Source organism: Lipotes vexillifer, unplaced genomic scaffold (assembly GCF_000442215.2).
Source record: "Lipotes vexillifer unplaced genomic scaffold, Lipotes_vexillifer_v1.1 scaffold365, whole genome shotgun sequence".
Lineage (NCBI taxonomy): Eukaryota > Metazoa > Chordata > Mammalia > Artiodactyla > Lipotidae > Lipotes > Lipotes vexillifer.
The window spans coordinates 729,513-756,791 of NW_006781263.1; the positions used below are offsets into that span (position 1 = coordinate 729,513).

The 27,279-nt window shown below is 47.5% G+C and overlaps 1 protein-coding gene across 1 annotated transcript in view; it reads left to right on the top strand.

Annotated features, from left to right (window-relative positions):
- The window catches only part of RIN2 (Ras and Rab interactor 2), a 105,118-nt gene that overhangs the window by 22,103 nt on the left and 55,736 nt on the right, over nt 1-27,279 (top strand). The window contains 1 exon segment of the mRNA XM_007454525.1: nt 21,781-21,881. Within this exon segment, the coding sequence (XP_007454587.1) occupies nt 21,781-21,881 (101 nt within the window).

Genomic DNA, 27,279 nt, shown 5'->3' on the forward strand with positions numbered 1-27,279 from the left:
TCAGCGGCCATGGCTCACGGGCCCAGCCGCTCCGCGGCACGCGGGATCCTCCCGGACCGGGGCACGAACCCGTGTCCCCTGCATCGGCAGGCGGACTCTCAACCACTGCGCCACTAGGGAAGCCCCCATTTCTCTTTTTTAAAAAAAATTAAAATTGAAATTCCGAATATGGCAGTTACTATTCCTAGGGGCCATGTCAGCATCTCCTCAAGTCAGCATTTCCTTAAGAGTTTCTGTAGAACACTGCTCCTCAGAAAGTGTCCTCAACAGAGTCTTAAAGATCAGAAGGGCTTATAAGCGGAATCTAAAAAACTAATAAGACACATGAACTTATTTATAAAACAGAAACAGACTCACAGACTTAGAGAATGAACTTACGGTTACCAGTGGGGGAAGAGTTGGGGGAGGGATAGATTGGGAGTTTGAGATTGACATATACACACCACTATATATAAAGTAGATAACTAATAAGGACCTATTGTATAGCACAGGGAACTCTACTCAATACTCTGTAATGGCCTATATGGGAAAAATATCTAAAAAAAGAGAGGATATATGTATATGTATAATTCACTCACTTTGCTGTACACCTGAAACTAACAAAACATTGTTAATCAACTATACTCCAATATAAAATAAAAATTAAAAGAAAAAAAAGATCAAGAGTGTTGTGGAATCCTACACACTCTGTTCTCTTCCTGGTGACCCTCATTTACACCAGCTTCTTAAAAGCTTCTGAGGAGTTCACGTGAACTTGTTTAATTGAATGTTTAACCCAGTTTCATTGGCTATTTCCAATGTTACTGGAGCAGTAACTCTTTTTTTGAAATCATGCCTGTTCACGTCCCACACTGCTGTGCTGGGTGAAAACCATTTGAAGAAATGCCACTTGAAACACTCTCAGTGCATTTGAAATTAGTAGCACTGGGGTGGGCTGAGCAGAGGCAGTGGCACAGGAAAATTACAGCTCAGAATTTGCACTGCTTTTTGTAGCTAGGGAAAAAAAGAGAGAGAGAGTAAACTTCCTTACGTGTAACTGATGTTTTGGAATAAGGAGTGACTCTGATTCCATGCTGAAGTTAACCCCTGGCCTGTAATTGAGTAGACTTGTCAAAAAAAAAAGGTGGGCTGTGTGGGTGAGGTACAGCTCTGAGTGTCAACCTGGCCTCGAGGGGAGAGGAACATAATTCATTAGCTCAGGCCATGACAACTGGCCGAGCATCCCATTTCCTTAGTTTTATCGAGGCCTGTACCAACCAAGTGGTATATTGCTGGCACTTCCATTTGGCAACTTTTAGCACCTACTGGCAGACTATTATATTGCCAAACCCAGGAGCCCTGAAGACTTGTCTAACTGCTAGGCTGTTAACTCCAGGCTCTGTATGAATTCCACCCGTTGAAGTATTCTTTTACTTCTGTTTTTCCCAAAGAAGATAGCTATTTTTCCTATGGAAAAAAAAAAGCTATTGCAGAAAAAATTCTTAATGTAAAGAAGAACGAGAATATCACCTATATTGTCCCCTCTTTAATTGCACCACCTGGAAATGAGCTCTGTGAGAATCTTGATGCTGATGAGTACAGAATTTTGCTTTCTCTGTTTGTAATTCTATTGTATTATATTAATCCATAGATAAATATATTACATAAATAGTCTCAGCTAATACATACAACTTTTATTTCCCACTGAATAACAGGTCTCTGTATTTATATACTGACATATCAATAAACATATATATGTGTGTGTATATATATGACAGAATCACCATTTTAAGGGCTGTATAATATTCCAGTATCTCGCTGTACCACACTTTTAAGGAGGCCACTGTTATTAGACACTTAGTCCTTTTTCCATTGTTCATGATTATAAATGATGCTCCCAAGAACCTTCTTTAACATATACCTGATTGCTTCTTTGGATCAGTTCCTAGAATTGGAAATGCTGAATTTGATAGTTTGCATACTGAGTTGCAGATATATACATTCAGATTGACTTCCAGAAAGGGTGAGTCATTATTTCTCCTCCAGGGCTTATAGAAAGCCCTGTGCAGGCAGCTGCTCGTTAGGAAGCTGGAGGTGGTAAAAGGGAAGTGAATGTGACTTAGATATTTATGGCACTGCATTCCGGAAAGGCTAAGGGGGGCAGCTGGCCGTCACCAAGAGTTTGAGCCAGAAGAGGCGTTAGAAATCCATTGATGTATTGAATGCTTGAGGAAACTGAAGTCCAGAGAGGTTAAGCTACCCACACCCCTCACCCTATACACACACAGGGCCAAGGACCCACAGTCATCAAGTCTCTTAGAATGGATAGACGTGAAAAACATAATTCTCATACAAATACGTAGTGAGCATGTGTCAGAGATTGTTTTAACTCATTAACTCATTAAGGAGAAAATCAACAATTTATTAAAGCCAATCATAGGTGGCAGAGACTAGCAAATATAGAGTGGGCCAGTTGGTCCAAGTGTCCAGACCTGAGGTATCCTCTGGATCCCTCCCCCTGCTGGTGCCTCAAACGGCAGACCATTCACCAAGAACTTTGTATCCAAGGCCCAGAAGTTTGTTACTGAAGGTGATGAATGCTGACACGCCTAGAAGGGAATAAAGTTTGGTCTCAGGTTTATTTGCAGTACCCAGATGATCAACTTTGCAAAGTCCCTCAAAAGTGTTTTAGTATCAGAATCATGAATAAAATGGGAGAGTTTTACATGTATACTAATTGATGCTTTCTCAGTATTTTACCTACTTCTCCCAGAATTTTCTGTAAACCCAACTACTGGTTTGCAGTTTTAGTCATTTAACAGTTTTTTAAAATTTAGTTTGTAAAAAAAAAAAAAAAATTTAGCTTGTAGATTCCATTTGGTAAAGAAATCAGTATCAGAAGTAATGTTAAAATATTAAATAGGAAGAGAGATCCACTAATATAGTTTACGGTTATTAAATTTAGGCTAATCATGGAATAATCTTAATGTTTGTATTGGTGTAAGATTTGATGACTTTAGCTGTATGAATATATAATAGTCATATTGCAAACATGTTGCATCCCTTTGTGACCTAATTTTCAAACATTTAAGGTTGTGTTGCCGTTATGCTTTGCTGTTTAATAAAAAGCTGTTTCAAATAAGTAAATAAATAAATAAAGAGTGGACAAAAGTATTTTATCTTGAACCAGCTTTAACATGTACCACTAGCCAGCTTTGTGTATCTAACTTTGCAAGGTTAGATATGGGCTTGATATTGCCGATATGCAACCATTTTTTGCACTTGCAACACTGCAATTTTATATAATTCAGCCTAACACCAAACTGGCTCAACGTGGACAGGGCAATAAAACCAAAACCTTTGGGGTTATCTTTTCTGCCAAACAAATATCATTTGCACCGTATCAATGTTCCACGAGTTCTGCATCTGACTTTACAGAGTCTGAGCCTTCAGCAAAAGAAAAGAGTTGAGGGAATTCCCTGGCTGTTCAGTGGTTAGGACTCGGCGCTTTCACTGCCGGGGTCCTGGGTTCAATCTCTGGTTGGGGAACTAAGATCCCGCAAGCCGTGCGATTCAGACAAAAAAATTAAAAAAAGAAGAGTTGAACAAAATGAGATCCCAGGCGACCCTTAGGCAGGCTTGTTAGATGGTGCCCAACTAGGACTTACTAGGACTTTGAAGGGAATTTTTGTTGTTGTTGTTGCGGTACGCGGGCCTCTCACTGCTGTGGCCTCTCCCTTTGCGGAGCACAGGCTCCGGACGCGCAGGCTCAGCGGCCATGGCTCACGGGCCCAGCCCGCTCCGCGGCACGTGGGATCCTCCCGGACTGGGGCTTGAACCCCGTGTCCCCTGCATCGGCAGGCGGACTCTCAACCACTGCGCCACCAGGGAAGCCCTGAAGGGAGCTCTTCTGCTTCAAGTTTTGCAGTTTTCTTAATTGTAGGAACAACTTTTGTGGCTGAACCGATGAGTGTGTGGGCAAGGCTGATTGTAGTGGTGAACCTACCCACATTGGGATTCCTCTGAATGCTCGAAGGCTCGGGCTTCAGCTCTAGTTTCCCATGCGATCGGCCCCCCAGTTTCCTTTTTCCCTGGACCTGAGCAGAGGTGCCTGCTCGCTGTGTGGGAATCTGCTCTGGCCAGTCTTCCAGCCTCTGACTTTGTGGAACACCTCTCGGGAGGCTGTCACACCTGGAGGGGGTGCCAGGTGGAGCCCAGGAAGCTGGAAGGCTGGCTGGTCATCCGACCGCACCCGTTTTGTAAGTTCCAGGATGTTAGTCCCACGCAGCATGTTTGTTACTAAGAAGACAGCAAAACAAGGCACTAACGATCCACCGACACAACCTCAGGCCCTTCCACTTGAGCTCCATGAAGACAATTGACAGTGCATTTCGATTCTAAGATGTACTGATTTTCAAAATTTACCATCTCTCAAGTTATTTGTATCCTATAGTCAAGGGTGTGTTATAACTGGCAGATCTTTTATTTTTCTTGATGGTGTCTTATAATGATACTATCTTAAATTTGATGGAGCACATTGTATGTCTTCCTTCTCTGTTGTTGACCTAGAGTACTCTATATACGTTTCTTTTTTTTGCTTATTTTCCCCCAGCTTTTTTGAGATATAATTGACATCCAGCACTGTTCAGCATAATGATCTGATTTGCATACATCATGAAATGATGATCACACCAAGTTGAATGAACATCCATCATCTCATATAGATACAAAATAAAAGAAAAAGAAAAAAGATTTTTTTCCCTTGTGATGAGAACTCTTAGGATTTACTCTCTTACATTACATCCCAGTACTTATTTATCTTATAACTGAAAGTTTATACCTTTCGACCACCTTCATCCAATTTCCCCTCCCTGACCCTCAACTCCCACCTCTGGTAACCACAAATCTGATCTCTTTTTCTATCAGTTTGTTTGTTTTTGAAGTATAATTGAGCTACAAGTCTAAGTTAATTTCTGGTGCACAACATAGTGATTCAGTATTTCTGTACATTACAAAATGATCACCACTGTAAACATTTCTTTAAACTCTTTTTAAAATATGCAAAATCAAGACTTCAGACACAAATGCTGAAGCCAGGGCTGTAGAAACATTAGTGTCAACTCTTAGAAAGAGCTTTGTGCTTCTGTCAGTTAGCTTATTATTTCACCTTAAAACACAGAGCCACAGGCAGTGATATGGCGATATCTGTGACATCTGAGGTCATTGAAGAATCGAACGCAACACTGGCCTCAGACAACTGACAAAGTAAATCAGGACCTCAGCCGAATGACTGTTTCAAGGTACACCACACTGGCTGCTTCCATGTTTCGTATATAGAACTACAGGCACTCTGTGTATCTTTATTTTTTAATAAAGTTATTTATTTAATTTATTTATTTTTGGCTGCGTTGGGTCTTTGTTGCTGTGCGCAGGCTTTTTCTAGTTGTGGTGAGCGGGGGCTACTCTTCGTTGCGGTGCGCGGGTTTCTCATTGCGGTGGCTTCTCTTGTTGCAGAGCACGGGCTCTAGAGCACAGGCTTCAGTAGTTGTGGCTCACTGGCTTAGTTGCTCCACGGCATGTGGGATCTTCCTGGACCAGGGCTCGACCCCGTGTCCCCTGCATTGGCAGGCAGATTCTTAACCACTGCTCCACCAGGGAAGCCCCACTCTGTGTATCTTAAAAAAAATTTTTTTTTCCAGTGTGACTAAATTTAAAGTTATATCAGTGTTTGCTGTGGAGGGTCATTTCAAATATGGTTAAACTAACAGACAGCTTTGGGCTAGGCCTCTAGAAGTGGCACTGATTTATTCCCCATGTTTGGTGGCAAGTGTGTGGTAGGGTGGAGCCAGTGTGGGTCTCTCTTACAAGTCGACAGAAACAGTTTACAATTGACTCATTAGAGAGGCCGTGTTTTAAAGCCAACGGCTTCCGCTCAGTGAGAACTTAATCACGGCTCAGAAGAGAGCTCTGCGCTCTGCATGTGCAACCACACCGGTGTGTTTGCTGGTGAATAATTGAAAACTCTTAAGCGGCACCTTTGCAGTGGCTGCCACAATGTCAGCTGCTTCCCCATGGTGTCCAGCTGAGGCTCTAATGGATGGGCTGGGCCGCCACCCACTCTGTGTCCTGATTTACCCCTGGTCTAGAAGGAAATAAACAGGGAAGTTACCAAGAGGAAGGCGGAAGAGGGAAGGGCACCCATTCATTCAACAACTCCTGGGCCCTGGACTTGCCTGAGTTCAGAGGTCTCCACAGAGCAGAAGGACACCGTTCCTGCTCTACAGAATTTACATCCAGGTGGGAGCCATTCGAGAGAGCCTCTGGCTCCAGGAGGGTCCCAGATGCAGGACCGTCAACCTCAAATGGTGAAAGAGGGCGGCCAGGTGGGAAGGTTGGGGGCATCTTGGGTCAGTGTCTCCAGAAACAAACCCAGAGCTAAAGATTGTCATGAAAGTGGCTTATCAAGAAGTGCTCCCAAGGAAACTCATAGCGGAGTGGGGCAGAGAAGGTCAGCAAGGGTCCAAGTTCAAGCACAGTCCCCTGAGGGTAACTTTGGCTCCATCTTAAAGGAACAGAGGTGAGGGATCTGGAGTATTTACACCCCAGCGCCCATCAGTCAGTGGTCCAGAACTGACTCTGAGGGCCCTTCCGGGTCTCTGTGCACCAGGCAAAGCAGGTTCTGTCCTCCGACAAGGGACTTGGGGCTGGCCGTGCAGGGCCAGTTCCCTTCCCCTGAAGAAGACCTTGGGGACACCTAACGTGTCTGGCAGAAGCACCAGTCTCGGGGGAGGCCACTGTGCAGCCTGATGTTTGCAGGGCTTTTCAGATGTGGGGAAGGCCCAAGAGGCTAAACACTACCGAAGCCTGGTCCCTCGATGAGGTCCTGCAAGGAGGACCAGTGCACGTAAGGGGCACCAGTACTGATTGGGTCTCCCCGAATTTCAAATATTTCTACCCATTCAAAGTACATCCATGCTGGACTTCCCTGGTGGCTCAGTGGTTAAGAATCTGCCTGCTAATACATGGGACATGGCTTCAAGACCTGGTCCGGGGAAGATCCCACATGCTGCAGAGCAACTAAGCCCGTGCGGCATAACTACTGAGCCCACGAGCCACAACTACTGAAGCCCCCACACCTAGAGCCCGTGCTCTGCAACAAGAGAAGCCACCGCGATGCGAAGCCTGCGCACCACAACGAAGAGTAGCCCCCGCTCGCTGCAACTAGAGAAAGCCCACGCGCAGCAACGAAGACCCAACGCAGCCAAAGATAAATAAATTTATTAAAAACAAAAACAAAAACAAAGTACATCCATGCTTATCAGGCCCCTAGCAAGCCCCGTGGAATTCAGGTGCCCGGGAGGACATAGCACGTGGAGGGTCATATTGCAAACATGTTGCATCCCTTTGTGACCTAATTTTCAAACATTTAAGGTTGTGTTGCCGTTATGCTTTGCTGTTTAATAAAAAGCTGTTTCAAATAAGTAAATAAATAAATAAAGAGTGGACAAAAGTATTTTATCTTGAACCAGCTTTAACATGTACCACTAGCCAGCTTTGTGTATCTAACTTTGCAAGGTTAGATATGGGCTTGATATTGCCGATATGCAACCATTTTTTGCACTTGCAACACTGCAATTTTATATAATTCAGCCTAACACCAAACTGGCTCAACGTGGACAGGGCAATAAAACCAAAACCTTTGGGGTTATCTTTTCTGCCAAACAAATATCATTTGCACCGTATCAATGTTCCACGAGTTCTGCATCTGACTTTACAGAGTCTGAGCCTTCAGCAAAAGAAAAGAGTTGAGGGAATTCCCTGGCTGTTCAGTGGTTAGGACTCGGCGCTTTCACTGCCGGGGTCCTGGGTTCAATCTCTGGTTGGGGAACTAAGATCCCGCAAGCCGTGCGATTCAGACAAAAAAATTAAAAAAAGAAGAGTTGAACAAAATGAGATCCCAGGCGACCCTTAGGCAGGCTTGTTAGATGGTGCCCAACTAGGACTTACTAGGACTTTGAAGGGAATTTTTGTTGTTGTTGTTGCGGTACGCGGGCCTCTCACTGCTGTGGCCTCTCCCTTTGCGGAGCACAGGCTCCGGACGCGCAGGCTCAGCGGCCATGGCTCACGGGCCCAGCCCGCTCCGCGGCACGTGGGATCCTCCCGGACTGGGGCTTGAACCCCGTGTCCCCTGCATCGGCAGGCGGACTCTCAACCACTGCGCCACCAGGGAAGCCCTGAAGGGAGCTCTTCTGCTTCAAGTTTTGCAGTTTTCTTAATTGTAGGAACAACTTTTGTGGCTGAACCGATGAGTGTGTGGGCAAGGCTGATTGTAGTGGTGAACCTACCCACATTGGGATTCCTCTGAATGCTCGAAGGCTCGGGCTTCAGCTCTAGTTTCCCATGCGATCGGCCCCCCAGTTTCCTTTTTCCCTGGACCTGAGCAGAGGTGCCTGCTCGCTGTGTGGGAATCTGCTCTGGCCAGTCTTCCAGCCTCTGACTTTGTGGAACACCTCTCGGGAGGCTGTCACACCTGGAGGGGGTGCCAGGTGGAGCCCAGGAAGCTGGAAGGCTGGCTGGTCATCCGACCGCACCCGTTTTGTAAGTTCCAGGATGTTAGTCCCACGCAGCATGTTTGTTACTAAGAAGACAGCAAAACAAGGCACTAACGATCCACCGACACAACCTCAGGCCCTTCCACTTGAGCTCCATGAAGACAATTGACAGTGCATTTCGATTCTAAGATGTACTGATTTTCAAAATTTACCATCTCTCAAGTTATTTGTATCCTATAGTCAAGGGTGTGTTATAACTGGCAGATCTTTTATTTTTCTTGATGGTGTCTTATAATGATACTATCTTAAATTTGATGGAGCACATTGTATGTCTTCCTTCTCTGTTGTTGACCTAGAGTACTCTATATACGTTTCTTTTTTTTGCTTATTTTCCCCCAGCTTTTTTGAGATATAATTGACATCCAGCACTGTTCAGCATAATGATCTGATTTGCATACATCATGAAATGATGATCACACCAAGTTGAATGAACATCCATCATCTCATATAGATACAAAATAAAAGAAAAAGAAAAAAGATTTTTTTCCCTTGTGATGAGAACTCTTAGGATTTACTCTCTTACATTACATCCCAGTACTTATTTATCTTATAACTGAAAGTTTATACCTTTCGACCACCTTCATCCAATTTCCCCTCCCTGACCCTCAACTCCCACCTCTGGTAACCACAAATCTGATCTCTTTTTCTATCAGTTTGTTTGTTTTTGAAGTATAATTGAGCTACAAGTCTAAGTTAATTTCTGGTGCACAACATAGTGATTCAGTATTTCTGTACATTACAAAATGATCACCACTGTAAACATTTCTTTAAACTCTTTTTAAAATATGCAAAATCAAGACTTCAGACACAAATGCTGAAGCCAGGGCTGTAGAAACATTAGTGTCAACTCTTAGAAAGAGCTTTGTGCTTCTGTCAGTTAGCTTATTATTTCACCTTAAAACACAGAGCCACAGGCAGTGATATGGCGATATCTGTGACATCTGAGGTCATTGAAGAATCGAACGCAACACTGGCCTCAGACAACTGACAAAGTAAATCAGGACCTCAGCCGAATGACTGTTTCAAGGTACACCACACTGGCTGCTTCCATGTTTCGTATATAGAACTACAGGCACTCTGTGTATCTTTATTTTTTAATAAAGTTATTTATTTAATTTATTTATTTTTGGCTGCGTTGGGTCTTTGTTGCTGTGCGCAGGCTTTTTCTAGTTGTGGTGAGCGGGGGCTACTCTTCGTTGCGGTGCGCGGGTTTCTCATTGCGGTGGCTTCTCTTGTTGCAGAGCACGGGCTCTAGAGCACAGGCTTCAGTAGTTGTGGCTCACTGGCTTAGTTGCTCCACGGCATGTGGGATCTTCCTGGACCAGGGCTCGACCCCGTGTCCCCTGCATTGGCAGGCAGATTCTTAACCACTGCTCCACCAGGGAAGCCCCACTCTGTGTATCTTAAAAAAAATTTTTTTTTCCAGTGTGACTAAATTTAAAGTTATATCAGTGTTTGCTGTGGAGGGTCATTTCAAATATGGTTAAACTAACAGACAGCTTTGGGCTAGGCCTCTAGAAGTGGCACTGATTTATTCCCCATGTTTGGTGGCAAGTGTGTGGTAGGGTGGAGCCAGTGTGGGTCTCTCTTACAAGTCGACAGAAACAGTTTACAATTGACTCATTAGAGAGGCCGTGTTTTAAAGCCAACGGCTTCCGCTCAGTGAGAACTTAATCACGGCTCAGAAGAGAGCTCTGCGCTCTGCATGTGCAACCACACCGGTGTGTTTGCTGGTGAATAATTGAAAACTCTTAAGCGGCACCTTTGCAGTGGCTGCCACAATGTCAGCTGCTTCCCCATGGTGTCCAGCTGAGGCTCTAATGGATGGGCTGGGCCGCCACCCACTCTGTGTCCTGATTTACCCCTGGTCTAGAAGGAAATAAACAGGGAAGTTACCAAGAGGAAGGCGGAAGAGGGAAGGGCACCCATTCATTCAACAACTCCTGGGCCCTGGACTTGCCTGAGTTCAGAGGTCTCCACAGAGCAGAAGGACACCGTTCCTGCTCTACAGAATTTACATCCAGGTGGGAGCCATTCGAGAGAGCCTCTGGCTCCAGGAGGGTCCCAGATGCAGGACCGTCAACCTCAAATGGTGAAAGAGGGCGGCCAGGTGGGAAGGTTGGGGGCATCTTGGGTCAGTGTCTCCAGAAACAAACCCAGAGCTAAAGATTGTCATGAAAGTGGCTTATCAAGAAGTGCTCCCAAGGAAACTCATAGCGGAGTGGGGCAGAGAAGGTCAGCAAGGGTCCAAGTTCAAGCACAGTCCCCTGAGGGTAACTTTGGCTCCATCTTAAAGGAACAGAGGTGAGGGATCTGGAGTATTTACACCCCAGCGCCCATCAGTCAGTGGTCCAGAACTGACTCTGAGGGCCCTTCCGGGTCTCTGTGCACCAGGCAAAGCAGGTTCTGTCCTCCGACAAGGGACTTGGGGCTGGCCGTGCAGGGCCAGTTCCCTTCCCCTGAAGAAGACCTTGGGGACACCTAACGTGTCTGGCAGAAGCACCAGTCTCGGGGGAGGCCACTGTGCAGCCTGATGTTTGCAGGGCTTTTCAGATGTGGGGAAGGCCCAAGAGGCTAAACACTACCGAAGCCTGGTCCCTCGATGAGGTCCTGCAAGGAGGACCAGTGCACGTAAGGGGCACCAGTACTGATTGGGTCTCCCCGAATTTCAAATATTTCTACCCATTCAAAGTACATCCATGCTGGACTTCCCTGGTGGCTCAGTGGTTAAGAATCTGCCTGCTAATACATGGGACATGGCTTCAAGACCTGGTCCGGGGAAGATCCCACATGCTGCAGAGCAACTAAGCCCGTGCGGCATAACTACTGAGCCCACGAGCCACAACTACTGAAGCCCCCACACCTAGAGCCCGTGCTCTGCAACAAGAGAAGCCACCGCGATGCGAAGCCTGCGCACCACAACGAAGAGTAGCCCCCGCTCGCTGCAACTAGAGAAAGCCCACGCGCAGCAACGAAGACCCAACGCAGCCAAAGATAAATAAATTTATTAAAAACAAAAACAAAAACAAAGTACATCCATGCTTATCAGGCCCCTAGCAAGCCCCGTGGAATTCAGGTGCCCGGGAGGACATAGCACGTGGAGGGTTCCCTCATGGGCATTGCCGCAGGACCTGCATCCCCAGCAGATACAATCAGCCAGCACATCCTGCATCCTTAACCCCAGCCTGTACTTCTGGCACGCCTTAAACCAGACCTCTCACTTTTCTGTCCTCCGAGGGTGGTGGTGTACATCGCTAAGCCTTCTCCCCACGGGCAAACACTAAAGGTGCCCGTCTGCTGCGGACTTGGCCTGCAGCACCTCCTGGGACTCTTAGCCCTGAGAAGCAGGCCTCAGAGTGTCCTCAGTTCATGGATGAGAAAATTTAAGCGGTCAAATTATTTCCTCAAGGATGCCTTGCTTGAATTAGCAGAGCCAAAGGAATTTGAAGCTGGGCCTTTAGCCAAAATTCTGCTTTTAAATATTCAATTATTCACTTGTGTTTGTTTCTTCTAAATACTGCTGTTTACTACTTTGTGCTAAAAACAGAAAGTTACCCGTGTCAAACCGTTTGCTTAACTCAGAGGATGGGGAGGGGTGGATTGCTTATTAGCTTTTCCTCTACGTGAGTGTGTTGGAGATGGGCTGTATTTTTTTTAATTCCAAAGGAGAAAGTGGAATAAAAAGGTAGTGTGTGTTGTTTTTTGGTAAACTGGAAGGTTCTGATTGTGGTTAAGGGGCCTTTTTGGATCAGCAGGGCTAGTAGGGACTGTGGCATAAATACTGTGGCAGCCTTTGGCTCTCCATTTGGAATGAAAAATCCAGGGCAGAGCTCATGCCCTTCTGGGCCACCCCCAGCATTTGGGCAAATTGAGGAAAAGCAGCCTTCCGGGCACATTCTTTGGTCTGCAGAAAGCACCTTGGGGCAGATGTGGGTGTCCCAGGGCCAGGGTTTAGGGGCGGGGGACCGGGGGGCATGGGTAACCAGCCCTGGCCTTACTACAGACATCTCCTCACCTCCTCGTCCTGACTTCACAGCACACTCAGAATTAAGTCCAGATGGATGAAAGGCCTACAGATAAACAAATACGTCATATGTAAATAGGAAAACTATGTGTGTCTTAGCATAAAACAGAGGAGACTTTATTACTTCAAGATAAGGTATGTCTTCCTAGCAAAGTTTAGTCAGCAAGAACCGTAAGGAACTTTTGATTCTATCAACATTGAAAGTTTAACGAAACGTAAAAGACAGAGAGAGCAGGATGAGAGAAAATCTTTTAAATATTTGAGGCAATGGATTCATATCCACAACTTACACAACTTAAGAAAAATCAGGAAACCCCAAAACGGCAACGAATAGATGAACAGGCAATCCTTCCGGGAAAGAAATACAAATAGACAACAAAAATAGGTAGGGGAGAAAAAGTTGCCACCCCGAAATATCTCTTTGGCATGCAGATTATTTGGAGCTGAAAACAATTACCCAAAAGACTCAGGAAGGGGACTTCCTGGGTGGTCCAGTGGGTAAGAATCCGCACTTCCAATGCAGGGGGCCCGGGTTTGATCCCTGGTTGGGGAGCTAGATACTGCACGCATGCCGCAACTAAGGAGTCTCCATGCCGCAACTAAGACCCGGCACAGCCAAAATAAATGAATAAAATAAATATTAAAAAAAAAACTCAGGAAGAACCTTTGACCTTCCCCCCTAAACTGCCTAAAAGAATGCAGATAGAGGACCTGTTCCAGGAAGGGAGCCGTCACCATAAATACCTCTAATATGAACAAGGTGGTGGACAGGAAGTCTGTTCATACTCCTCTCTGGGTCCCATTGTCTCTGCAGGGCCCAGCAAACCTTTGTTTCCCAAACATCTGCTGTTCCATCTTATGTGAACTGCCTTCCTCCCCTTTGAAGCCCCAAACCACTATCCCAACATCCTCTTTTGTCTTGAGCTGAAGGTGGTATATAAAGGTTTTGGCCATTTTGGCGAGTTACTCAGTTCTCCTGGGTCTCTCCCATGTGTACGTGTTATTAAACTTCTGTTTGATTTTCTGCTGTTGATCTGTCTCATTTTGGTTTATTTAGTTTATTTTAGTTCTTAACTCTTAGACCAGCCAGAAGAACCTAGAAGGGGAGAGGAAAGTTTATTCCTCCCTGACACATATAATCTGGGCAAAGCACATTAAGACAATAAAAAGCCACTTGTACTCATCAGATTAGCCAAAGCTTAGAAGTCTGATACCAGCAAACACTAAGTGAGGTGGATATTTTCAAAGAAGGTGGAGGCACTGTAGCTGGACATGGACACGGGGAGAGCCACGTGGTACCACCTCAACCTATTACATGCCTAGAACCTGGCATTTTCTCTGAGGTTTCACACAATACACAGGGCTGTTTATTATGGTAAGGATTGTGACAGCAACGTATTGGAAACGACCTAAGCATCTATCAAGATAGAATGGATAGGACTCCCCTGGTGGCGCAATGGTTAAGAATCTGCCCGCCAATTCAGGGGACACGGGTTCAATCCCTGGTCTGGGAAGATCCCACATGCCACGGAGCAACTAAGCCCATACGCCACAACTACTGAGCCTACACTCTAAAGCCCGTGAGCCACAACTACTGAGCCCACACGCCACAACTACTGAGCCCACGTGCCACAACTACTGAGGCTGCACTCTAGAGCCCACGCTCCACAAGAGAAGCCACCGCAACGAGAAGGCTGTGCGGAGCAACGAAGACCAACGCAGCCAAAAAAAAGATAGAATGGATACATGGTATATTCCTCCTGCATGGTTTATCCCTCTGGTGGAAAACCACTCCCACTTAAAATGAATGAACCGAGGTTTCGTGTATCAAATGGATAAATCCTACAAGATTTCCTTGGGTGAAATGAGTGTAAACAAGGTATAGGACAATACATCTGTACGATTCCATCTGGTAGAAAAAGCACACAGTGATAACATTCAAGAGTGATACATACAAAACTGATGTTGTGGTTCCCTCTGAGTAGGTGGGATTATAGGTGTTAGTCAAGGGATATTAGTTTTGTTTGTTTTTGGCCACGCCATGCGACATTCAGGATCTTAGTTCCCCGGCCAGGGATCGAACCAATGCCCCCTGCATTGGGAGCGTGGAGTCTTAACCACTGGACTGCCAGGGAAGTCCTGAGGAAGATTAGTTTTAACTATGTGGACTGAAAAAAATGCACAACCTAAAAGTTGAGAATTATATTTTTATTCGGTGGACATCCTGAGGTGATAACTCTGAGGGACTGTTCCAGAGAGGTCAGGGAGAAGCCAGATATATAGGAGTTTTTGCAAAAAAAAAAAAACAACAAGTAGTCTGAACATCAAAAGATTACTGTTCATTAAAGAAAAAACAGACATCTCAAATTAATGAATTTAGCACTTTCCTCTGGGAAAGATGCAAGAGTCTGGGCTCATTGACATCATTCCTTGGTATGCACCGTAGCTATCTAGGGACACTATCCTGTTTTGAGTCCCCTCAGGGTGCACAGTCAGGGAACTGCAGTGGCTGCTGGCTTGAGGCCCTGACATCCTTTGTTTACTGATATGACGGGCAACACTCTTCACCTACAACTACAATAATCTGTGTTTTTCATGGGAATGTATTATGTTTGTAATTTTAATTAAATTTCAAAAATGTAAATGCAAACACTCTTGGGAGACGTGACACACACAGGGTAAAAGCAAAACAAAGAAAAGGGCAAGGTTCCGAGATGCTCCAACATTATTCCCCAGACACTCCTCTGCAGGTGAAGGGAAGCAGCTTTCATTACTTCTTTGTTTCCATGGTGACGGTTCCTGGGGGCAAAGATCATTTGAAAGTTTGTAGGAAGTCCATTATTTTCCAGACTGCTTCAGAAAAACTCCAGCATGGGGGGTGCCCGCAAGACCGGGAGGCTTCTCCAGCTCAGCAGAAGCAGACAGGAAAGGCAGTTGTCAGGGTCAGTGGTTGTTCATGACCTGGAGCGGGGGGTCTAATCCCACAAAGCTGATAGGATTGTAAAGGCCAATCACACCCCAAGGCCAAGTTGATGCACTTGGGGAATAGAAATTCCGTGGCTAAGGGCCAAGCACTTGACCTTTCCTACACCCTAGGTTTCAAGTCTTCATCTTTCAGTGACACATCCTTTTCAGAACCACGGATAACATTCCTGAGTTGGTCCTGGAATTCCAAGAGTGCTGTATCAGAACTTGCTCTATAAGGACTTTCTCGTTTTATTTTTACTTGACCTTCAAGAGAATTTTTCTCCTTTTATCTAACCCTGAAAGAAAGAAAACAAGGTTTGGAGTCCCTCCCTTTTCCCTCCCTCCAGCCTGCCCTGCAAGCAGGGGTGGCAGACAACAGCTTCTCTCCCGGTCGGTGGTGGAAATTGACATCTAGTGGGCAGATCTTGAGATGAGAGACTTCTGGGCAGACAGGCAGAAGGAGGGTTGGAGTCTGCGAACACTGGTCTTTTGTAGATCCTGTAGGCTGCTGGGGATGAAATGGCCTCTTTGCAGGCTGGGAGGTGTGTGAGTCCGTTTTAAGTGTCAGCTTTATCAGCTCTCTGCTTCCTAGCAGGTCACCATTGATATAAAGAGAGAATTTAACTAGGAAGAGAACGGGAGAGCATTTAGGGGCATGCTGCAGAGTGTTTTAATGTCATCATCCTATTTAATCATCCAACTCTCTCCCCCAAAGCACCCAGGGTCCAAGGATGAGTGGGCCCAGATGGGTTCAGGACCCAGCTGACAGGAGGCCGAGGTGGGATTTGAAGGCAGGTCTTTCCGAGCCCCAGCTGGGGCGCTCACCACCCCTCCTTGCTGCCAGACCACCCAGGAGTGGCTGGAAGCTGGCTGCCTCCACGCTGTGCCCGCCTGCTGCTGGAAGTGTGGCCCCGAAGGTGAGGTTCCTGCCGACTGGGATGTTACCCAGAATGATCACAGAGTGGTCCACATCAGTGTAGACTCCTGTGCCAGGCTAGAGGCCGGCAGGTCCCGCCTTGTCCAGGCCGAGTCCTGGGTGTGATGTCCGGAAAGAACCTGGGTCTTCCCGAATTCTTCTCCTGCCCTTGGCCTGGCTGCGGGAGAGTGTGAAAATCGCCTAGGTGAGCACTTCCTGTGCTTTGTTTTGGGGCCCCGGGGTGCTGGCTTTCTGAGCAGAATGAGGGAGGGACCCAGAGACCCAACCCCTGGCTTGGTCCCCCTGTGGCTACTACAGAAGGGCTCGTCCTGCTGGTACGTCCAACACACCAGCCCCGTCTCCCCAAGGGGCGTGGTGGACACAGGCAGTGCCCTGGCTCGTGGAGCTTTCTGGAGAGATGGATCACACCTGATGTGTTTTGGTGCAAGAACTACTGTCTCACCAGCTCAATGCCCTGAAACCTGATGGCCCACCTCTGGAGATGATTCACTGAAGAACAGCCATTTGGCTCTGTTGTCTCCTTCCCAGGTGTCCACGGCATGTCCTGGGCGGCCAATCAGGGTTGTGGACAGAAGCGCTGGCTTCCCAGCTTGGCACATGCTTAGGCAGCCCCTTCCCCCTTGTAGGAATTCTCGACAGGGACCAGGATGTGTTGGGGTTTCGGGTTGTATAAGTGGGTTTGGAGAAATTTTGATGAGGCAGCACTGACTTGGATAAAGCGCTTACATTGAAACCACTGTTGGCTTTAACATGGGAAAAGGCTAAAACTTAGGTTCAAACTGGTCCCCTTTGGTGGGTGGTAAGTTATCTCTGTCTGCCCTCAAGGCCTGAAATCTGGAAGAACATGAGAGCACAGGGATGAGGTCAAACATCTGCAGGAATTAAAACCAATTACACACACACACACACACACACACACTCACACACACACGCACGTGTATCTGGGGACAATGTGGGGAACAGCTCAAATCCCATCAGTGACATCTGGGCCGACCTCAGGGGGCGGCAGAGATTTCAGGATGACTCTTGCTGTTGGAGGGGCCTGGTGGGCGTATAAACAGGTCACTCAGAGGCAGGCCTGGCTCTGGACCCCTAGCCTCTGGTCCATTTGTCAGGTAAATCTGTGCCGTCAGGTGGATGAGTTGGGGTCGAAAGGGATGGAGGGGCTGAAAACGCCCTCATCCGGCCTGAAGAGTCCCATAGCCATCCAGCCAGGGGCAACCTCTGTCATCACCCACCTTTGTGTCTTGGGATCACTACGCCTCCCTCTGCTTTACAGATAAGCAGTGTTACCTGTGATTTGCCATCCGAGTGTGGCTGAGTGACAACCACGGTTTGTAGTGTGTGTTTGGGACAAAACAGCAGTGGCCGGAGCGGGTCAGCTGCTTTTCCTGGGGAAAACCATTTGGGCTTTTGACATTCAGGTCGCAGTTGTGGCCGTGAAGGGGACTGAGGGCGGAGAGGCTGAATGTGCTGCAGTGGGAATCTTTCCTCCGAGGTTTGCCGGAGGCCGAGGCTTGCCCGAGGCCGAGGCTGGGCCTCCCCAGGGCAGGCCTGTCTGTCCTGTGTGTCCCTCACGGGCTGTGTGTGGCGCTCCTGTCCAGGACCCCAGCCACGGCCTAGAATGGGAGGGGGGACCCACCAAGCTCACCCCACTCCTCCCACCGTTTTAGTTCCTCCTTTTCCCATTTTCATACACATCCACCCTTTTTCTTATTTTCCTAATAATTTTGATGATGAAGTCGTTTAAACATACAGAAGGTCACACGTGATACTAACACACACATCACTAAATAGCTCCGTCAGACCTCATCATTTTGTCATTTTGCTTTAAGACATGAAAAGTTGCCAGAGGTTGAGCCCCTCTACCTGTGCTCACCTCCATCCACTTCTCTTCCTGAGGTTTAGGATGATAACCCTGTACTGCATCTTGGAGTTGCCTTTATTTACGTGTGTATCTACAAACCCTCCACAGTACAATTTTGCCTGGTTTTAAACCTCATATACTGAATGTAATCCTTTTCAACCTTTTTTGTTTCTGCTTTTATGAAAACTTGTTTGAGCTTTTATGTCTATATATGTGTTGATCCATATAATCTGGTTCATTAATTTTTAACTGCCACATAGTTTTCTATCCCTCCATTTATCCATTCTCCAACTGATGGACATTTAGGTGCTTATAATTTGGTTTTCTTACAAATGGCGGTACAGCCAATATTCTTCTCAAGGTCTCCCTGCACCCATGTGCACGAGTTTCTCTCGTATGTAGTACGTATGCAGGTCTGTGTATCTCCAGCTCTACAAGAAACTTCACATCACTCTCCAAAGTGCTCTCCAAACGCTCCTCCAGCAACACGTGAGGGTTTGTTTTCCCACGTCCTCGAGTATTTGGCATTGTCAGACTTTTTAATTTGTGCCACTGGACTGTGTGTAAAAGATCTCCTGGTCTTCTCTCCCAAGCCCCCATGCTTCCAGAAGCTCCACCTACAGCCTGCACCCCAGTCACACACAACGGGGATGGACTTGGCTGGTCTCCTGTCCCCTGACCTCTAAGTATTGGGAGTGCACAGAGCTGTTTGCTGGGGCCCCTTCTCTAATTTCCCCGCCCCCTTAGCTAATCTCTCCTTGTCACAGGACTTTGAAACACTAACACCTATTCCAGTGACTTCCAGATGTACCGGTTGTTCCGCCCTTAATATCAAAAGCCACTTAATACATTTAATTGATGGTCAATAAGCAACTTAGGTAAAACTTAACCTGGGGCTTCCCTGGTGACGCAGTAGGTGAGAGTCTGCCTGCTGATGCAGGGGACACGGGTTTGTGCCCCGGTTCAGGAGGATCCCACATGCCATGGAGTGGATGGGCCCGTGAGCCATGGCCGCTGAGCCTGCGCGTCCGGAGCCTGTGCTCCGCAACGGGAGAGGCCACAACGGTGAGAGGCCGGCGTACCGCAAAAACAAAAACAAAAACAAAAAAACTTAACCTGCGCAGTGTCCAGCTTGATTTCTTCCTCAAATCTAATCCTTCCCCATTTTTTCCCATCTCAGTCAAGGGCACTGTCATCTCTCTAATTGCTCAAGCCAACAATTTAGGAGTTGTCCTTGATTATTCTCTTTCCCCACCGCCATGTTCAGCCCATCAACTTATATTAATTTCCGTGTCCAGTTGTTCCTGATTTCCCCCCCTTCTTTCTAATTCCACTGCTACCACTTTGACCAAAGCCACCATCACCTCTTGGCTGGACCGTTGCAGTTGCCTCCTAACTAGTTTTTCTGCTTCTCCTTACAAACCGTCTCTAACCCACAGCCAAGGGGATCTCTTTAGAACATAAAACAGGTAAAACGCCATTCCCCCACTAAAGCCCTCCAATGGTTCTCAGTTGAAAACTCAAATCCAAGGGTACCATGATCTAGAAGGCGGACAAGGTCTGGTCGCAGGCAGACTGCACCCTTCCCTGGGACTCTGTGTGGATGGCTCTTCCCTTGATCTTTTCATGGCTCCCTTGTCATTCAGGGCTCCATCGCTTCCTGGAAGACCTGTCCTGACCACCCCGCCATAGCTAGGGTGGCCCTTTAGCTGCTCTCTGCAGCATCACTTGACTCTCTTTTCATTCTGGAACATCTCAGTGCTCAGTGCTCTGGTCTGTGTCCCACCAGAATATCATCTCCGTGAGGATTGTCAACCCTACTGTACACTTGCAGTGCATGGCAGGAAGTGGGTAGCCATAAAGTTATGAATGAATGAATGAATAGATGGACGTCAACATTTTGGAACAGTCTCTAGGCTCAAAATGAAATTTTTGCTCCCAGAGTCTGGGTGGGATTAAAGCTGCTTGAGGCAAGACGACACCTGTCTTTAGCCAAAACAGTGATTCTCAAGCATTTTATAAATCCCAGGACCCCTTCACACTGTTAAAAATTATGAAGGGTCCTACAAACTGCTTGTGTTCATGTGCATTATATCTACAGATACCTGCTATACCGTAAGTCCCCTACATACGAACCTTCAAGTTGCGAACTTTCAAAGATGCACACGTGCGTTCGCACATCCAGTCACATAAGTTAGTTCACGTGTCTGGTGTACATTGTCATGTGCATGCATCCTCTTCCAAAATTTATAATGTGGTTTTAAGAGAAATGATAGTTTAGATCAAGAAGGTAGTAAATGGCTAGCAAATTTGCTTACCAAAAAGTTTTTACTTATGTGCATATAGACAATTGTGTTAGTTGGGTACCTAGGCTAACTTTGTTGGACTTAGCGAGCAAACCGGACTTACGAACACGCTCTCGGAACGGAACCCGTTCGTATGTAGCGGACTTGCCGTATTACGAAATAAATGAAGAAAAATTTTTAAATATTTATTTTAAAACAGCAATCGATTACATGTTGACATAAGTAACATTTATGTGAAACAACTACATTTTAAAAAAATGGATGAGCAGTGACACTTTGAAAGCCTCTGTTCCACATGCGCAGAGCTGGGTTAGCACCAATGAAGATGCTTTTGAATGAGCAGATGGGGGTGCTCAAGAATTCACACCAAACTTCAGGGTCAGATGTAGCCTCTTCCAGGCATGTGGGCGGGGAATGCGAGCCCACACAAGTCTTTTCCAAGAAGAGGACACATTTGCCCATCTCTTCCCCCTGTGGCTCCCTGACTGCCCACTCACCTGCTCCCAGCCCCACACAACCCTCTCTCTTCCCTTTCCCCTAACAATCTTCTTATCAAAAAAAAAAAAAAACAAGAAAAAAGAAAAAAAAGAAAGAAAGAAAGCAAAGAATAAGATGAGAAATAAATTTAAAGTCATTGGAAATTGATTTGCCAAGTGTATATATCTTTGAAATAGGCTTCTTTCCGTAACCAGAATAAGGATGGTATACATTTTAACCCAGGGCATCCTTTAGGAGTTTTCACTTTGGCAATATGGATTTTGAGGCCTGCCCGGTTTTGCCAAGATTTACTTATTCCTCTTTGTAGTCATGTTGAGAAGCCAAACTGGGTGTCAGTATTTTTTTCTTAGGGTGATACTGAAACCTAAGTTCTTCCTCTTTCTAAGAAGCTGCTCCCTCCCTATCTATATTTTGCACTGCGCCCCCCGGCCCAGACCCCCGCGCTGGGTAAAGGAAATTCACAAAGCCAGGATTTAAAAAAAAAAAAAAAAGTGGTCATCTCTGTGCTCCTATTGCAGCCGCTGAAGCTGCCCAGCTCTGCACACGCCTCTTTCACTTCCTGACGTCACACTATTTTTGTCTTTGAATAGCTCATTGACACAATCGCCTCGGAGATTGGAGAACTGAAACAGGAGATGGTGCAGACAGATGTCAGCCTGGAAAATGGCCTGGGACCCACAGAAGCCCACAGGTGACCGAGGCGATTAGGCGTCGGGCGCGTGATGGGGGCGACGTGAGCCTGTTAGCCACGAGGACTGCTGTTCCTGTCACCCCTCGGGTTTGGGAGCTGGGGGTGTGGTAGCCGCTCCAGAAGAAGCTTTCTGTAGGAGGTGGGAGTGGCCTAGGAACCAGCTGTCCGGGTTCCCGTTAATCCCTGTGCAGGCGCTTGAATTTTACACCTCCATTCCTCCTGGCGTCAGAACCTGGAAAGCTAAATTTCTGTCTGTCACGTCCACCTACTCACAATGATGGAAACAGTAACGCAGTGGGATCCTCCGTGTGCAAAATAGAATTCAGTGTAGCCCGTGTCAGTCTCCAGAACGTTTAAAGGGAGCACTAAAGAGGATGGACTCGTTTTGCATTCTCAGGTCAGAAAAAACCCCAGCCCCTTCCGTGGCCCTTAGCCTGAAATGCGATCCAGCCCAGCGTATTGGAAATCACATGTGGTTGTGAGTGATTAAGGAAGGCACTGGTTAGATGTGTTACAGTGTGTCCACATTGCACGTGGTCTAGGTAGGTAGTTAGGGACTGGCTTTTTCTGCAGAATGGGGGTGCAGAGGTAGATCGGGGTGGGGGGCAGGCTGGAGGAGATCCCCCAAACCTCTTCCAGCTCTTGGAGGCTCTAGTTCATTCCTAGCAAGGACAACAGAGCATAAGCAGTACAGAAACGGCATGGACACTTGCTGCCCCGGAGGCCAGATTCATTGTCAGCTTCCCCCTTTTCTTGGGAAATGGAGTGGAGGTTGCCTGGTGGGTGCAGGGCAAGGGTGAGATCTGCAGAGTTGGTTTTGCTTGCAAGTCATGAGACGGGCAGGAGGGGTCCTGCAGAGGCAGGCGAACCAGGTTCTGGTTATTCAGGCAAGTTTCAAACCAGCCAGACTTGTTCCTGCCCTGGAGGAGGGGAGAGCTGGCAGTCCCCACGAGGCACCCTGCAGCTGGGAGATGGTCCTTCCACACCCTGCGTCTCTGGAGAATTTCCCCCTTAGCTGTGGAAAATTCTCGTGCCTTCCATTTCCTCTCCTTCCTTCAAAAACGACGGAGGTAGACCAGGTGGTCCTCGCCGTGGCATTGTGTGATTCCCCTTGATATCGGTGTGAACAGCTTTGGTGGTTTCATTTTTTTTTCCCCATAAACTAGACAAATGCACAATGATCTTTGATTAGAGATTTTCTGCTCCATGTTCAGAGTAGTTCCAAACTCTGTGGAACTTTTAGCCAGAGGATCTCTCTTTACCCTTAACATCTCCTTTAAGCTTTTCAAATTTAAGAATGACTGTAAGCATTCCACCATACCTTTTTTTTTTTCCAGGTCAATGTCAGTTATTCTTGAATGCTCTGCTGGTTAACACTGAATTTATGAATTTTAAAAGGCGTTTTACTTGTTTTTTTTAAAATCGGAATCAGAAAAGTCAAGATTGTCTTTATTTAATGATGTATATGGTGTTTACCACGTGCCAGCCACTGTTCTAAGTGCATTACAGCTGCCAACTCATTGAATCTCCTAATGACCCTATAAAGGAAAGCTCCATCATGACCCTCGTTCTGCTGCTGTGGGACCCATGTGACATGGAAAAAAAGCCAGCCTGAGGAGGCTGTGGCTTCTGTGCTGGGGTCTCTCATTGATTGTTCGGAAGCGTGGAACAGTGACTTTGTTTTAACCCCTCCACTTTGCCCAGCAGAGAAGTCAGGAGAACCAGATGACGGGGGCAGGGTATGATGAGGAACACTCTGAGTTGCTTCCAAAGTGAAGGCAGAGCAGAGCTGTGGTCACAGGGCAACAGCAGGTCAGCCTGGCACTGAGCAGCCCAAAGGGCAGACGAGAGGGAAGGAGAAGGAGTAGGGGTAGCAGAGTCGCCTCAAGTGAGACCCCTGGAGAGAGAAGAAGCAATTGCCCGCCCATCCCCCATACCTGGGCTGGGCACGTTCTGGTGGCCGCAGGGATGCATCACAGTCGTCTTTGTGGCATCATCCTCGGTGAGGGTGCCTGTGAGCTGTGATCTAACCTCACCTGCCCCAGACACAGTCATCAGGAAGTGTCTGGGCTTCCTTAGCTTGTGGAATGCGAGGTTAAGTGCCAAGCTGGCGCCCTAGGTTAGGTTGCTGTTCCCCAACCTGCGGTGGCTTTTGGTTGTTCATCTGTGGTTAATATTGAGATGAGCTGGAGATCTTTAAACCCTTCCTGGTGTCATGAACCCCTTCTCAGGATATTTTAAACGCATGATATAAAATATGTAGGCTGACAGGGGAAACAGTTGTATTGGGATACAAGGATCAGATTTTTAACATGTGTGATTTCACAGCATAGGTATTTCTTTACTGACACGTTAAAAAGCCGAGTGAGGCTGTGGGTCTAAGGACTGCTGTCGCCTGGAAGCAGAGATGAGCACACAGGGTACTTCTGCACCGACAGTGAAAGCACCTAGGGCTGCTGCTGGTGACAGAGTCTCAGGGGCTGAGAGAACTACTGGGATTTGTTGCCTGCATTTGAAATGGGAGGAAAGTAATTTCAGAAGCAGGTTAGTGAAAGCAAAGATGTCCCTTTCTTCCATCCAGTGGTCAGCTTCCACCTCCTGTCCCCTGCAGGGACACTTGTGGGCTTTGGGGACACCATGCTCCCTCGTTTCCTCTTACCTCACCTGCCACCGCTTCTAGAGTCCTGGCTGGTTCCTCCTGGTCTCCCTGCCCTCCTGACCCTGGAGTACCCAGAGGCCTCTGCACTGTCCCCTTGTCTCTCTGAGTAAGTGCTTTAGTGTCCACATCAGTAAAATGGGGATAATAGCGGAGCTTTACCTCCGAGTTGTTAGGACGATTGAGTCAATAGCTGTAAAGGACTTATTATTAGCATGGTGTTGGCACGTGCTAAGTACAATATGTTGTCTACAGAGAGATCTCTAGAGTAACTTTGTGTGCGATCTCATCCAGGCTTGTGGCTTTGATCCTATCTATATGTTGGTGATTCCCAACTTGTATCTATCCCTACGTTGGTCCTCTCTTGGAATCCAGATGTTTGCATCCAGCTGCCCACTCAGCCTGACCTTTGGCATCTCAAACTTACAAAGACCGAGACTGAGCCCTCGGTTTCCCTTCACAAACCTGCTTTTTCCCTGGTCTTCCCCATCCCAGTAACCTGCCTCCAGGTGTTTGGGCCTTGCATCAACCCTGATGCCTCTTCTATCATAACCGCCTTCCCCTCCCCCTCCAGATCCTTGCAGTTCTCGTAAGATAGACCCAGGGTCGGACCACCCCTCACCACCACTGCAGTAGGCCCCTGCCTGGTGCCTCTGCTTCATCATCACCGACCCACCTTCTCTGAGCTGTTATCTAAGCAGCAGAGAGGATGATCTGACTTTAGTTACTCTGAATCCAAGTCACGGCACTCCCGTTCAAAGCCCTTTAGTAGTTTTCCATTTAAATCCAAAATCCTTCAGCCCTATGGGATCTGATCCCTCCCCGTCCTCACTGGCTCTTCTTACAGTGTCTTCCCCTCTAACTGTCTGCTCCAGCACCCCGGCTCCTGGCCAAGCAGGCTCCTCCCATCCGGCCTTTGTACCTACTGTTCCCTCTGCCTGGAACGCCTTTCCTCCAGGAAGCAATCACCCATGGACCTTCCCTTCTTCTGTCCCCTTAGCTGGCTTTATCTTTTTTTTTTTTAATAAATTAATTAATTTATTTATTTTTGGCTGTGTTGGGTCTTTGTTGCTGTGCGTGGGCTTTCTCTAGTTGCGGTGAGCGGGAGCTACTCTTGGTTGCAGAGCACGGGCTTCTTGTTGCAGTGGCTTCTCTTGTTGCAGAGCACGGGCTCTAGGCACGTGGGCTTCAGAAGTTGCAGCATGCGGGCTCAGTAGTTGTAACTCACGGGCTCTAGAGCACAGGCTCAGTAGTTGTGGTGCAAGGGCTTAGTTGCTCCGCGGCATGTGGGATCTTCCCAGACCAGGGCTCAAACCCGTGTCCCCTGCATTGGCAGGTGGATTCTCAACCACTGCGCCACCAGGGAAGCCCCTGGCTTTATCTTAATTTATAGAACTTGTACAGACCTGACACAGATTCACTTGCCTAATCATGTGTCTTCTGACTCCCAGCACTAGAAAGTAAGCTCTGTGAGAGCAGGGATTTGGTCTCTGTTCAGTGCTGTGTTTTCAGTGCCCAGAATGGTATCTGGCATATGGCATACACTCAGTAAATGTTTGGTGAATGGACAAATGACAGATTCCAGCCCCTTGGAGATTCTAAATGTATTCAAGCACCAGAAGCCTCTTGCAGAAACAAGACGTCACGCTCGTAAAGCAATTAGGGGATCCCAGCAACTAAAAAATAAAAAGGGGCTTCCCTGGTGGCGCAGTGGTTGAGAGTCCGCCTGCAGATGCAGGGGACGCGGGTTCGTGCCCCGGTCCGGGAGGATCCCACATGCCGCAGAGCGGCTGGGCCCGTGAGCCATGGCCGCTGAGCCTGCGCGTCCGGAGCCTGTGCTCCGCAACGGGAGAGGCCACGGCAGTGAGAGGCCCGCATACCGCAAAATAAAAAAATGGGCAAAGGGGGCTTCCCTGGTGGCACAGTGGTTGAGAATCTGCCTGCCAATTCAGGGGACACGGGTTCGAGACCTGGTCTGGGAAGATCCCACATGCCGCAGAGCAACTAAGCCCATGAGCCACAGCTACTGAGCCTGCGCGTCTGAAGCCTGTGCTCCGCAACGGGAGAGGCCGCGACAGTGAGAGGCCCGCGCACCGCAACAACAACAAAAAAGTTGAAGACGTGTGATAGGCCTTAAGCTTCCTCCCTAGTAAAGCAGAGGGAGGGCCCAGAACCCCTTCCCATTATGTTCCAGCCATGCTTCCTCCATCAGTTCTGAGTTACAAGGTGTTGTAATGTTTACCCATAAGGGAGCAACTGATTAGCTCCGCCCCAGGCCCTCTGCTGGTGTTTTACTGAAGAGAAGCTGGGAAGCCCGGAGGAGGCTGACGGGTTTCCTGTCGATGCTCTCTCCAAATGCTGCAGCTTATTTCCTCTTTCTCCCCACCCCTTTCCCCCAAAGACTAGAGTATGGGAAAATAAAGGCTTTTTACTTTCCCCTCCTTCCCCCGAGATTTCCCAATCCCTTTGCAGTTGGGGGAAGGGTGTCTCTGGGCAGGCACGTCATCAGTGCTCCACCCGCATCCCCACCTGGACTCATCACCTCTGGACTGAGGCCCATCTCCAAAGATCCCTTTGTCCTCATGTAGAAAGAGGGATCCAGCAAAACAACTTCACAAAAAGAGGCTCCGGCTGGGTGTGCAGGCCCCCTGGGGATCCCGGCTGGACCAGGTCATGATGGCTGTCACTGCCTCTCTGTACCCTCTTATCCTCCTTTACCCCCCTCATTCCTGCCTTCGCCTC